Source organism: Cryptomeria japonica, chromosome 10, assembly GCF_030272615.1.
Source record: "Cryptomeria japonica chromosome 10, Sugi_1.0, whole genome shotgun sequence".
NCBI classification, from domain to species: domain Eukaryota; kingdom Viridiplantae; phylum Streptophyta; class Pinopsida; order Cupressales; family Cupressaceae; genus Cryptomeria; species Cryptomeria japonica.
This window is the reverse complement of record NC_081414.1, coordinates 731,307,902-731,323,009: the sequence shown is the minus strand read 5'-3', so window position 1 is coordinate 731,323,009 and position 15,108 is coordinate 731,307,902. Positions and strand designations below refer to the sequence as shown.

Sequence of the window (15,108 nt, the reverse complement as noted above, 5' to 3'; positions counted from 1 at the left end):
AGAACAATAATCTTTTGTTATTTTATTCCAAAAAATTCCAAGAAGAAGCAGGAAGAAAAAGCACCAGAAGCAAGAGATAAAGCACATGCATTAATTTCTATTCATTCTTCTTTGGATGCACATGGCAGCCACAAAAGATGCTCTCTCCTCTTTACAACCATGTGTTAGTCCTCCTATTATCATGGGAGATGACTCTCCAGTAGAGGCAACCAAAATGTGGAGAGTAGAGCTTGGAATTGGAATTTTTGAGAATGTCTTGCACATTCCAAAGCTTTATTTTAATCTTCTCTTTATCTATAAAGTGACACATATTGGCACCTAAAGGATAGTTGAATTCACCCTAGATTTTGTGAGCATATTTGACATGCAAGACAACTCTAAGATTGATATTAATAAGGTGAATCATCAATCTCATTTGTATACCTTTTCTAACTTTGTTGCTAAATCGGATTCTACTTTATTGCTAACACATGCAAATGATGAAAGTAGAATTTGGCATGAAATATTTTCTCATTTAAACTCTAGATACATGCAACAACTTAGCAAACAGGGGATGGTGAAAGGCTCTCCTATCATAGAATTTTCTAATGGAATTTGTGAAAGTTGTGCTCTTGGAAAGCATCCACAAGAAAAGTTTCCAAAAGGGGCATGGAGATCCTCTTCTCCCTTAGAGCTTGTTCATAGCGATCTCATGGGTCCATTTTCTGAACCTTCCATGAGAAAAGCCAGATATGTCCTAACATTCATTGATGATTACACAAGATACACATGGGTGTATTTCCTCAAGTTCAAGTCTGAAGTGTTTAAGAATCTCAAGATTTTCAAAGCCCACGTAGAGAAGCAGTCTAGAAAAATTATCAAGATCCTCCATATAGATAATGGGGGGAGTATGTCAACAATGTTCAACATCTTTGTGATGAAGATGTAATACAATTGCAGAACACGGTTCCTTACACTTTGCGACAAAATGAGGTAGCTGAGAGGAAGAACCGATCTTTGAAAGAGATGGCTAGCTACATGTTGCATGCTAGATCCCTTCCTTCCAAATTGTGGGTTGAAGCAATCAACTATGCTTCATACATACATAATAGATCTCTTCATAAATTAGTCACTGAAAAAACACCTTTTGAAGCATGGAGTGGTAAGCAACCAGAAGTCTCGCATTTTTGGATCACATGCATGGGCTCACATTCCTGCAGATAAGAGGAAGACTTTGGAGCCTCAAAGAAAAGAATGCATCTTTTTTGGATATCCATATGGTGTAAAGGGATATAGATTACTAGATCTTTCAACAGAAACTCTCTTCATTGAGAGGAGTGTCTACTTTGATGAAAGTCCCATGCAAGCGTATCGGAAGCAAGATGCCACCACTTTTGTGCTACCACCTCCTACAGATCTCAAATATGATGCAACTAGTGATTCTGAATCTGATCTAGATGAATAACCTTATGCATGTCAAGATCCACATCCAATCTCTAATAAGGATTCAAGTGACGATTCAGTATCCCCTGTGAGAAATCAAAGAACGAGGAGCTTAGCTGATATGTATGATGTCTCTCATGCACTCTTCGTTACCGATCCCCTCATACCAATGTATACCTATGTGGCTCAAACATTTGACCCTCAGACTTATGTAGAAGCTGCAGGGAATCCTCCTTGGGAAGCAACCATGGATGAGGAATACAACTCTCTTATTGCAAACCAGACATGGGATTTGGTTCCACTTCCATTTGATCGCAAGTTTGTTAGGTGTAGGTGGATCTTTAGGACAAAGAAATAAGTAGATGGACAAGTGAGCAAATACAAAGAAATATTGGTAGCTAAAGAATTTCAGCAAGTTCATGGCATTGACTATGATGAGACTTTTGCACGAGTGACAAAAATGGACTCCATTTGATTGGTTCTTGTCATTGCAGCAGCAAGAAGGTGGGAGGTACATCACATGGATATGAAGAATGTATTTCTTCATGACGATCTCAAGGAGGAGATCTACATGGAGCAGCCACCAAGTTATGTGCAAAATTCCTCATTGGTATGCAAACTCAAGAAGTCTCTATATGGCCTCAAGTAAGCACCTAGAGCATGGTATGCTAAAATGGATTCTTATATTCTTTCTCAAAATTTTGTTCAATGCAAATCTGATCCAAATGTTTACATGATGAGAACATCTGACTCTCTATTTCTCATAGTACACTATGTAAATGATCTACTAATAACAGGTGATTCCGTCACAGCCATTGCGGCCATCAAAATTGTTTTGCATGACAGATATGGGTCTCCTACACTTTTTTCTTGGCCTTGAAATCAACCAAAATGCATCAGGAATCAAAGTTTCTCAATCCAAGTATGCGAGAGATCTCTCAGCTCGGTTTCACATGACCGATTGCAATCCTGCAGCCACACCTTTCCTATCCGACGTGAAGCTTGAAGATGGCAAGGACACACCCTTGGTTGATTGTATACACTACCATAAACTTATGGGGAATCTTCTTTATCTCTCACTCTCATCCAAATCTCTCATACGTAGTGGGGGTTGCCTCCGAACACATGCAAGAGCCGCATGAGCTACATTGGAAAGTTGTGAAGCGTATCCTTAGATATGTTCGAGGAACCATCGGCTATGGGATTCATTATTCAACAGGTGCACTTTGGATCTCATTGTCTACACTAATTCCGATTGGGCTTGTGATAACATTGATCACAATTCCACTTCAAGATATGTTCTAAGTTTGGGATATGGCCCCATTTGTTGGTCAAGTAAGAAGCAATCTACCATTGCCTTATCATCTGCAAAGGCTGAATATAGAGGTGCAGTCAATGTTACCATTCAAGCTTTTTGGTTGCAGAACTTCCTCAGTGAGCTTGGTATACATTTACATCGTTCGACTATCATTTAGTGTGACAATAAAAGTACACAAAAGTTTTGCAGAGATCTTGTACAACGAAAACGAACTAGACACATCGAGGTTCGCATGCACTTCATCTGAGATTTGATTCATGATGGAATCATTGATTTGCAGTATTGTCCTACTTCTCACCAATTGTAGACATCTTCACGAAGACGTTCACTGAACAAAAGTTTCACTCTCTTCGAGACCACCTTGGCATGGACACTACAACACAATAGTTATTATGCTTAGTTAGCATCTATTTTGAGGAGAGGTTTTCTTCCTACTGGGTTTTCCCTCTTTCCTCTTTTCTTCATTTTATTATGTCTCCTTAGTTAGACTTAAAACGGGGGTTGTTAGTGGTAGTTTTAACTTCATGTATCACATCTTCATGCATCATAGAACTCACAGTGTGCTTCCTCTTCATAAATCACATAATTGAAGTGATAGTTTGCTTCACCACTTCTCCGTAATTACGAGCATTCATCTCATATGAATTACTACAATAAGCTAACTAATGCAACAGTGTGTTAGCCTAGTTTTCATCGGCTTCTTTCCCCATAATTTATATTTTATGATAGTGCATAATCTTAATTAAATTCATTATAATTACTGTATTGCATTGTATTCAGTTCATAAAAAATTCCAGTCTTCTATAGATGCCCTGTTCTTTTAATTTCTACAACTTTGTTTTATTCTTCCATGCTAGATCTTTATTCTATGTAGGTTTAATTAGAATTTTACACAACTGGACCGTGGGTAGAGAGAGCCCCTATGCACTAGCTAAGCCAACATGAGGGTTTCTGGAAGATGAGGCCACGAGAGGAGAAAAAGGCTAGTGATCCAATTGAAAGCCATCAAATGAGGCTTGAGAACCAGAGACCAGTGCCTCCTTGAAGCCTCAAAAGTATTAAGAAAAAATGTTGTGACATCATCCAAATGAATTCACAACATCGATGATCCTAAGTTTGTCAATGTCTTTTGACCAAACAAAAAAATCAATACAATGCTTTATGTAGGAAGATGGAGGATATAATAAAGTAGGATAAGAAATTGTGCCACTGTGTTTTGACCAAACAAAAAAAATTACAATACTTTATGTAGGAAGATGGAAGATATAATAAAGTAGGATAAGGCTTGTTTTTTGAGAAGCTAGATGTGACAAAGCTTTTATTTTATTAAAACCATGGTGAAAATAAGTTTACATGATAGATGAGACAAAAAAATTTCTTTTGTTAATTATAAATAGTTAACAAAATTATGACTCTTAGGTAGCATTAACATTGTTGTTTTTTCTCTACCTTCTACCTAAGGTTTGTTTGTACTACTTGACATCTAGAATTCTTGAAAAAGTTGAGTCCAAAACCCTCCTAATATACCTTTTAAATAATAAACCTTTTCTTTAAAAGATACCATAGAAGAATACCTCCACTCTTTTAATATATATTTGATAGTCATTCTTTTATTTTTATTGATTTCTTACTTCTTTTTTCCATAAGACCTTGTTTTGGTCATATTTGAAGATGAGATTATCTATTTATATTTTAAAAATTATATATAAAAAATGACAAGATTTTTAACATGACATTTAAAATTAAAAAATAAAAGAAGGGATCATGGTGTAAGACTCTACACAAATGTGAAAAGTTTTTTCTTTAAAATTTTTGAAAGGTATTAAATAAATGCACAATTTTCTCAATTCCAACTGTATGCAATTTATATTAAATGGGACACATTAAATACTCAAAAACTACACAGTTGAATCAAGTAAATTAAAAAATAATAAAAGAAAAGATGATGATGTAAAGCTATGCAAAAAGATTCCTTCTTTAAACTAAAAGTTTCTCAAATCTAAAAGTTCATTCTTTAAACTATTATTTCTTTCTTATCAGTTTTGTTCAATTGAAAAAATTCAACCGTATTGAACACATTAAATGTGACAAAATTTTACATGATAAAATAAATTAAAAAATAAAAATAAAAATGAGATGATGGTATACATACATGGATATGGGATACTAATTAAATACACACTTCTTTTAATTCCAGCAGTGGACTGACCTCGCAGTGTACCTGCCCTGAATGTAGCACATTGAATATGACAAAAATAATATGCCATGGAGAATTAAAAATAACAATAGTGGGCCGGCTTGCCTTGATTTTTGAAGGTTATAATTTACAAGTAAACGTGCCTTAGAATTTTATGGTGGAAAGACCCGTGAAATGAGGAATCTCTCGGAAAGAGATGCAGTTTGACTTATCTTCGTACAAAGTACTCGGCACTGGAGTCTGGAATTTGTGAAAGAGTTCCAAGATCTGTAGGTATATTTGGGCTCAATCCTTTCATTCGCAACTCTCAACATGAAAGAAGTCAAGATGGAAGAATACATCCCTCCCACAGCTAAAATACCTTTCCGAAGTAATAAGGAATATCATGTGTTTCTGAGTTTCAGGGGGAAAGATGTGAGAAATACTCTGGTTGATCATCTCTATGTAGCTCTCACCAATGCCGGACTCAATGTGTTTTTAGACAGCCAGAAACTGAAAAAGGGAGAAATAATTGGATTGAGCTTGGAAAAAGCAATCGAGAGCAGTGCCATACGCATTCCCATATTTACTAGAGGCTATGCTGGGTCCGCATGGTGTCTCAGGGAGGCCGCAACAATGGTGAACACTCAGGGTTTAATCATTCCTCTCTTTTATGACGTGGATCCAACTCACGTGAGATATCCTCGAGGGATCTCCAGTCCGTACAAGCAAGCATTTGAAAAACATTATAGCCATTGCGATCATATACAAAGACAAGAGATTGAGTGGTGGAAGTATGCTCTTCAACATATCTGTCCATGTCTACAACTTTATGGGCATTCAGTTCGATACCAAAGAAAAGAGATCGACGGATGGAAGGATGCCCTGAAAGAGATCTGTTCGCGCTCAGGGTGGTCCATGAATACAACTGGAGGGTAAGTAACGAAGCCCACTTTTCAGTTTTTTTAATTTATTATTTAATAGTTGGATTATCATATATTAAATTACAAGTTGGAGTTTTTTATAAATGATGAATTTATCCAAAAAAGCAATTAAAATTTAATAACATTAATTGTTGGGAGATGTTCAAATTCTTTTAGGAATTTGCATAGTCTCCAAAGTTAAGTATCTTTGACAAAAATATTAAATCATGTACAGTGCAGCTACTAGTTTGTTTTGGGAATTGAAAGCAGCAATCTATCTAGATTATTGATAGAGCATTTTGGAAATAAGATTAGACCTCTCAATACATTCAATGGAAGGCGTTCATCTGTGCAGAATGAACTAAGGAACCAAGGTGGACAAAACTTGCGCTAAATCAAGCTTAGTAAAATTCTTCAACTTTCTTTCTTAATTGGCATGAAAACCAAAGAACACTATCAAGTAATTCACAAACAGCTCACACCTCCACAATATAAAGAAGCAGCAAGGGAAGCATCACTCAAGCTGTGATTCTTCCCATAAATGCTTTGACACTTTTGTGAATTGCTACCTGTGTACATTGAAAAGAATATCAAATTTAGAAAAATGTAAAATTCATAACTTCTTTGAAAGCAAACAAAGTTGCACTTCCCTAATCTTCAAACTTTTATCCCTATAACAGTAAGGAAATGCAAAAATTGCTTAAGTGCAGTCTTGTTATAGAATGAGCAAAAAATTTACACAAAATGTCACACTTCTCAATGGCTAAAATAGAAAATGAATAAAAATTATGCATTTTAATTGAAATCCAAGTGCACTAAATCTCGTACAAAGGCTGATTCATATTGCAAGTGATCAGAGAAAAGACTGTTGTTTGACCAAAATAATTTAATTTTCCACAAAATGTCACACTTCTCAATGGCTAAAACAGAAAATGAGTAAAAATTATGCATTTTAATTGAAATCCAAGTGCAGTAAATCTCATACAAAGACTGATTCATATTACAACTGATCAGAGCAAAGACTGTTGTTGAACCGGAATCTAAAATTATTTAATACAGAGCAAGTATTGCATCACTTCTCCACAACACACAAAAACAAATACATGTATGCATGCCTCCCTTAACAAGTGGAAAAAATATTTGTTAACACATCTCGGGGAATACAATAATTGTAGCCTACAGAGGACATGAGAATTTTCATAGAGCATTGACACTATATGCTACAAGCAGGTCTCTACGCTGGTCAGTACGCTGGTCAGTTCACATTTGTTAGTCCACTTTCAGCCTGTGCTACCATGTTAGACATGTATGCAAAATGTAAAAGCATGGACAAGGAACTGAACTGTTTGACAAAGTACCTCAAAGAAATGTTGTATGAAGGATTGCAATGATTACAACAAAAATTGTATTTATTGAAAAGGGTTTAGAAACTTTAACCAAATGCAATTGGCAGATGTAGGTGTAGACTGCATAACCCTTCTCAGTGTACTTTCTATTTGTACAAAATGTGAGCTCTGGAACACGTTGTTGACATTGATCAAAGCATAAAAAATTGGAATGAAAATATGTCATGTTGCAACATTCATTGATGTGGATAGTATCTTTGCTTGCCCAGATGATTTCAACGACCTAAAGAACAATTAAAAGATAAAGGGCATTCATTTGTTAAGAGTACTTTGTGAGGCACTGCAATGAAAACGAGTAGGTAAAAATTAGAGTTAGTGTTTTGTTGCTTTCATCTTAAAGTTTCAACCCAACTAGATGAGGTACAAACCCAAACATTCACCTGCCTTTATATATGTAATGAGAATGTGTCACTCATACGCATATTTGACACTATAATATTATTTTTTGCTTTTATGAATTTTTCTCTTTCCATTTAAAAATATTCTCTCTTTGTGCTCTGCCTCAAAAACCACGTTCTTCTATTAGCTTGCATGTGAAGCGTGGATCAAAGGAGGAGATCCAAAGGAGGGGATTTGGAATGAAGTCAAAAGACTGCATTCAGATATTCTGGTGGTTGGTAGTCATGTCCTTAGCTGACTCGAGAAGCAAGAGAGTTCTGCTTATTGTCCAACTCTTCTTGGACCTAGATTTCTCTTTGTTTTTATTTGACATACATTTTTCTTGCATTGGATTATGTAATTGGTTATAACTTAAGAAAGTTATTCTCTATCATGTATCCTTTGTTTTTGTTCTATTTATGCAAATCGTAAAGAAGTTGGAATTTTGAACCACCATATGCTGATTTTTATAATTTTATTTGTAATTGACAAAAGGCTGTAGTCTCACGGAGCTAGGGTGGGATGGGGGCACATCAAATTACTCAGCAGATGCTGCTGAGTAAAGTTGAGATCTATATATTAATTTTAATGTGAAATGGTCCTACAGAATAAAATCTTATACCTTGTATTATCCAATTTTTCTATGGTCACTGAGATTAAAATTCCTCCCATAAGATTTACTATTAGCTGAGGAATTTGAAATGGGGTTTACTTATATTTTATATATTGAAAGCTAAACTGAAAACAAGAGATCATATAGGCTGAAAAACGCTATACAACAGTACAGATTACAATAACACAACAGGGATCAACACCACTGATCAACAATAGATAAAAAGCTGCCCAGAGATTTGAGCTCATCGCTGATACTAATCACTTGTTTTTCTAATTCTTTGATTGGTTTTATATGAAAGAAAATTCAAGTTTGTTCCAGACTATCAAAGGAACCTAATATGGAAAGTATTACATTGATAAATAACTCAGCCCAAAATTCAAATCCATAGAAGGCATGTTAGATATTGATACTAGACCGGATGAAAATTAAATGCAAAATTGTAACAAAGCCCCAAATTCAAATCCCTCAAAAGGCATATTAAGTAGTGAAAAGCTAATTAAGCACAACAGTATAGCAAAGCCCCAAATTCAAATTGTCATAAGGGATGTTTAGCATTGAAAAACTACTTGAATGATATGATATAAAATAATAAAATATAAAGTTACGGTAAAGTCCAAAATTCAAATCCACAGAAAACGTTGTCTGGTATAAAAAGGTAATTGAATGGGATAAACATAAACCTAAAACTATGGCAATACCCCATATTCAAATCTCCAAAAGACATGTTATGCATTGGAATTGGGTACTTGTTGCATGGTACCGGATAGAAACCACATGACTCAGTTTGAACTACATTGCTGGGAATTGGTTAGATTACTTCCCAATCAAAAAGATATTAAAATTTACTGCAATACCGCATCGAACTCTACCAACCACGAAAAGGGAAGACATGTCTAGTACTGAAAAGCTAATTGAATGGAATACACTTAGACATGATATGATTTCCAAGTCTCATATTCAAATCCCCATAAGACATGTTAAATATTGGAATTGGGTACTCGCTGCACATGTTCCCTAATGTAATCCACACGACAGGGTTCAAGTATCATCGCTAAGCATTGGGTAAGATTATTACGCAGTCAAAAAAAATACTAAAATAAGTAGCTACGTTATGTGTTGTAAGCCATAGAACCATTGCAACTTCCTGTGGTGAGGAAAAGAATTCTCCAACTCTTTGAATCCATTCAAATCTTAATTGAAAATAAGTCGCCCTCTAAAGATTTCATCCAATAAATAAATTTTCAAACAAAGGATTCAAATGCCGAAATTGTAGAAGACTTCAGACATGGCCAAGGGTGTGGAAGCTGTGAAACATTAGAAGGTGGAGAATTGCAGCTACTAAGAGAAACTAAGGATAAGAAGTTTAAAAAGTAAGGATAAGAAGTTTAAAAAGGAATCATAGAAAGGTTTTCTGCTCTGTAACAAAATTCACAAACTACTTTTGGAAAAGTTAATATTTCATCAGGTACTTCCCGTTTTGGCTTCTAGATGTTATTTTTCTTTCAAAATCTACAATAGCTGAAAGAAAAAAATTCCAGGAAGCTGTGTAACCCTAAAATGTCAAAATGTCCTGAAACTTCTAAGCAGTGTCTACTAAGAAAAAATTTCATTAAAATTTACTATAACTTCTCTCAGGCACAGGTTTAACCTGTCAAGCAAGACACTAAGAACTTTAAAATTTGTCCAGGCCTTTCTCAAGAAACGATTCAACATAACTCATGACTCGGACTCAAAATTGAATGTAAATGCACACATATTAAAATCAAACTTGAATATTTGCGGCAAATTAAGCTCTAGCAATGATTTCAGACAAAAAATGAACCTATCCTATAGTCAAAGCAGGGTATGTGGCGAGCTCCTATTGGTAGGTGCAGATGAAGCTGGTGTTACTTTTGTTATGCTGCATTGTCCTTGATGACAAAAAGGTTTTGGTGACTATATAGCTTTATCTCTATGAATAGTGGACAGGTGTAAGTAGATTAATTTTTGGTATTCATTGATAGTGAAACTTTTTGTGGAAGAGAAGAAGGTAGGTTCAGTGACCAGTGGTTCTTCAAATTCGCACTGTGGTACTTTTTGATTTAATAATCTACAAGTATGAATGCTTCAGATGGTAATATTTTATGGCTAATTTTGTGGGGATTTCTGGCAATTGTTTTAGCATCAAATTGTCAAATTGTTATTTTTGCAGTATGTTTTGTGAAACCGTGAGGGGTAAAAAGTAAAATGGAAGTGAAAGAAAAAAAAGAAAGAAAGATAAAAGTGTTTTCTCTTGTCAAACCATGAAGGGTAAAAAGTAAAATGGAAGTGAAAAAAAAAAAATAGAAAGATAAAAGTGTTTACTCTTCTATTTTTAAAAAAAATGAAAAAGATGGTCCGAGTATTTTTCCAGTTATCAAAAATGCAAAGATTAAAAATATCTTTCTTGCTACTATATTCTTCCAAAGAAATAATCACAAGTAATTTTTTTTTGAAACAAAAATTGGGAAAAGGAAAGAAGTATTTCTAAAGAGATCCTATGCAGTACATTTATTTTGGTGATAAATTTTTATTAACTCCAACCTAAGTTAGGGTTTGGTAACCCTACTCAAGGATGAACACACAAAACAGTTTTATTCCGGTTGTGATTCAGTTCTATAAAAAACCCGTATTACAGTTTGGGAACTTGATTAGTTGGTTTTGCTTGATGAAGGATAGATCTCTTGAATATAACAGGGTGTAACAAAAAAAAAAAAACAGAGATGGCGGTGATAGACCATCTTTTGTATTAATCTTGTTCAGTGATTGACAAGTTGAGAGTTGCATAATATGATGCACTTCTGAATTTATCAGTGCTCGTAATTGGAGATATTTTCTTGATATCATTTGTGACATAGGGGTCGGTGCTTCTTGAAGTTTGAGACTTCTAAATACAATGTAAGGAGTGGGTGCTTCTTGAGATAATAAAATATTCTTTTATCGAGTGGTTTTTCTACCCCAAGAGGGTTTTCCACTCATGAAAATCTGTGTTGTGTGCTAATCCACTTTATGTGTTCCATTAGATGAATGCTCTGATACATTTATTTATGCTTCATTGTTGTTCTACAAAATTTTAATTCTTTATGCTGGTCACTTTGTTTTTTAATTAATTCTACCAGTCATAATTTGATGCTTTGACAAGTTCAATAAGAAGCATATCAAGATTACTCAATTATATATACTGTTTAATCAGAAATGCATGCTTCGATACAAGTTAGGGTGTCATATGTGTGTTAAAAGAGTTTTCCAAAGTAAGAAAAATTAAAGAGAGTTAAATTGATTATTGACTCTGATTCACCCCCCTCTCAAAGTCAATCCACTTCCAACAGCTGATGTCGTGCAGAGTGTGGTAGTGGCCTTAGGCTCCTGACGCCAGCAAACACAAACAAAAGAAGAGCGTTAAGGCAGTACAACAACCTCTCCCTGCGACCACTGCAGCCATTGTATTCTTAATTCTAGACAGAGCCATTAATCAGGACTACCTCGTCCTCCGCCTGTAAATTATAATTATATATATAAACCGAGCAAAGAGTGAGGTTTCACATTTTGTGTGGTTTAGTGTGTGAACTCTTTTTTTGAATGTGCCACACCTAGAGGTAGCCCTAGTTACAACACGCAGAAATAAATTAGACAAAAAGGACATGGAAACTTACAGTATCAGGGTTTCAGGAATTTGTGATGTGAAAATGCCATTGACTGAGACAAAAATTGCCCAAAATCGCAATGAAAATAAGAGGAAAATTGTGGCCTTGCTCATTCTCGAAGTGGAAGGGAAAAATTAGACACTTTCAAATGATCAAATTATTGCAACATATGGAAGAGTTAATATCTCCATTAAAAACCTGCAAGGTTGCCAATGTAGACAAACAAAATACAAGCCATTCAAACCTGCAATGTTGCCTGTGTAGACAAACAAAAGATAGTCCTTCAATGATCTTCTGCTCAGAAATTCTCAGATTGATTATGCATTGGTTGCCAAAGGTCAAAGGTCAGGTGGTCGTAGTGAACTGATATTTGTTCCAAAAATCTAAACAAACCCTCTAAAATGAAGAAGCCTCACGTGCGTGTTTTAAGAATGCTAGCTGCATCCTTATTAATATTTTCAGAATGCCATTTGCATTTTTATTATTAACATGTACTCGTTTTATTAATTTTTTCTTTTCAACCCTAGCAAACATTATCTTAGATTTTTTGAGTACAATGTCTAATGGAAAACTAATTTCAATTAGTAGACATCAAGTTTCCACAATCCATGATATAATATCTTCAATGTTTTTGGATAACAAACTCATACACAATCTTATCAGAAAACATTGAAGATATAATTTCAATTATTTTTCGCTGCCAAGAAAATTCTAAAAAATAACAATTATATCTTTAAACTTTAAGATAGGGAAAATATTTTCTCATTGACACAATATTCTAAGCAAAATTAATATGCTGGTAATGAGATGAAAATATTAGTTCCCTGCTTAAGGCAGGGACTAATAATATTTTATCAGTTTCCAACTTTTCTTATAATTGTACATACATAATAATACTTAGTACTTTTTACAATTGATAGTTTCAAATATCAGTTTACATCTTTTTAATTAATGACATCAAGTTTCCACATTAATATTATTCTTTCTTACTTCAATTTTTTACATCAACAGAATAGATTGTGTGATCTCTTTTAATTGTTATTAAATTGGTCATGTGCAGCTTGGAAGCTCAGCTAATAAAAAAAGTGGTGAATGACGTGAAAAAGACTTTGGAAAGCGTGACGGAGGATCTCATTCACAAAGAATTTAACCCTGTTTCCTATGTATTTAACCTTCCTAATATTATTGGGAACCTCTCACAATTGAAATATTTAAACTTGGAAGGTTATACAAAATCAAATAACCCCCTCCTTACCATTGGTAACCTATCACAGTTGCAGTATTTAAAATTAGAAGAGCGTACAGCATTGAAGAAGTTATTTGATAATATTGACGATCTCACAGAATTACAGTATTTGGACTTAGAATGGCACTCAGAAGTAAATAACCCCACTAAAACCACTGGCGATCTGCAGTATTTGAACTTGAAAATTGGCAGCCTGTCACACTTGCAGTATTTAAACTTGAAAGTTTAAACAAATTAAGATTAAAATAACAGTCAATGGCAATGTGCTTTGTGAGTAGTGTAGTCTTACCCTCTTCTTTTTAAATTGAATTTGAAGCATTTGTCGATAATGATCAATGGAAAGCTCTCTTTTTTTATGATTTATTTCTATGAAAAGAAATATGGGAGAGTAAATGTCATTAAGGCCAGCTTTGATTTTTTTAATGTGGCTTTTTTTTTTCACATTCATAATAACAAAAATGCATGTGGTTTTTTATTTTATTATACTTTTAAAAATCTTTTAGTTTTGTTTCTGTCAAAGTGGCATTGCATTGATTTTTTCAATTATTTAAACCAATCACATCAAAGAATTAAAAATTTTGACTGAAAATTCTATAGTTTATATTTAATTTTTATTTTACATGATTATATTAATATCATTTTTCTTTATTCTTATTAGTCTATATCACAAACTATTTTTAAATTACATATTCCATTACATCAATCAAATCATATTAAATATAAATCATATTAAATATATATGATACAAATTTATGATTTGTGCGCACATATTTATATAAAAAAGGGGTGTATAATGTGCCACCCGGAAAAGAGAATCGAAAAAAAGCCCGTTGAAAACTCACTTGTCAGAAAGTTGCAACTTCCCTGATAATGGGGATAGTTGGCAATGGCATTTATTTGACAGGCATACATTTATTGAGCCGATAACGAAATCTTTTCCGAGCAAGTTTAATTTCGATCCACGTTTTCACATATTTCGAGGCATACCAAATTTTTCTGCAGTTGGCAGTAGTAGCAGTTCATTGCATTCATCACAAATGCAGAGAAAAGATAAGTTAAGGACACTCTTCACGAGCGAGTAGAGCATTGGCGATTACGAAAACACCTCCATTTTCTTATCTTGATGAACTCTAACAGAGATTTTTTATATTCTGATTTTTATGATTTTAAGTCGAGCAAGGAGGAGGAGGATGCGCTTGCCAAAAGAGCCCTCACCCATGCTTATATGCCAGACTATTGGGAGGGAAATTCTTTGCTTTGCACAGCCCTTGCTTTGCCCCTTGACGGAAAGGTCGGTCTCTCAGGATCCTCTTCACAAGCGAGTAGAGCATTGGCGATTACGAAAACGCCTCCATTTTCTTATCTTGATGAACTCTAACAGAGATTTTTTATATTCTGATTTTCATGATTTTAAGTCGAGAAGGAGGAGGAGGATGTGCTCACCAAAAGACCCCTCGCCCATGCTTATATGCCAAACTATTGGAAGGTAAATTCTCTGCTTTGCACAGCCCTTGTTTTGCCCCCTGATGGAAAGGTTGGTCTCTCAGGGTCTCATGGATTCTTTCATATGTTTTAATTTGTTCTTCTGCCCCAAATTTGTGTTTATCATTCCACCCTCTGAGGTAAGATTGCTTTGGGTGTAATGCAAGCTGTGACTTATTTTGATTTCACCATGGCAGGTCATAGGCATCAATATAAACAGAGTATTCTTATTTTAATCATCAGCTAAGGTAATGTAAGTTTTTGGAAGATTATAAACAGTTAGAGCCAATGTTTGGGGTGTAATATGGTCAAGACAAATTATTGCTGCAAATTCATTAAAATGATAGTTTTCTTCAAGAGGAAAAAATTATATTCTTTTCTATCATGCACAAGACACATACCCACCCCTTAACTTTGCATCTATGCTCCCAAGACCATCACTTTATCTCAATGCCATATTCATTATATCATATTTTGAT

The 15,108-nt window shown here is 34.5% G+C and overlaps 1 protein-coding gene and 1 pseudogene across 1 annotated transcript; both read left to right on the top strand.

The window, feature by feature from the left end:
• The first annotated feature begins 5,264 nt into the window (after positions 1-5,264).
• Positions 5,265-5,855, top strand: LOC131045548 (disease resistance protein L6). The gene has a single exon (XM_057979141.2). The coding sequence runs from the start codon at positions 5,265-5,267 to the stop codon at positions 5,853-5,855; it is 591 nt and encodes a 196-aa protein (XP_057835124.2).
• A 1,541-nt stretch (positions 5,856-7,396) lies between these two features.
• LOC131045547 (universal stress protein A-like protein) lies at positions 7,397-8,778 on the top strand (annotated as a pseudogene).
• The last annotated feature ends 6,330 nt before the right edge of the window (positions 8,779-15,108 follow it).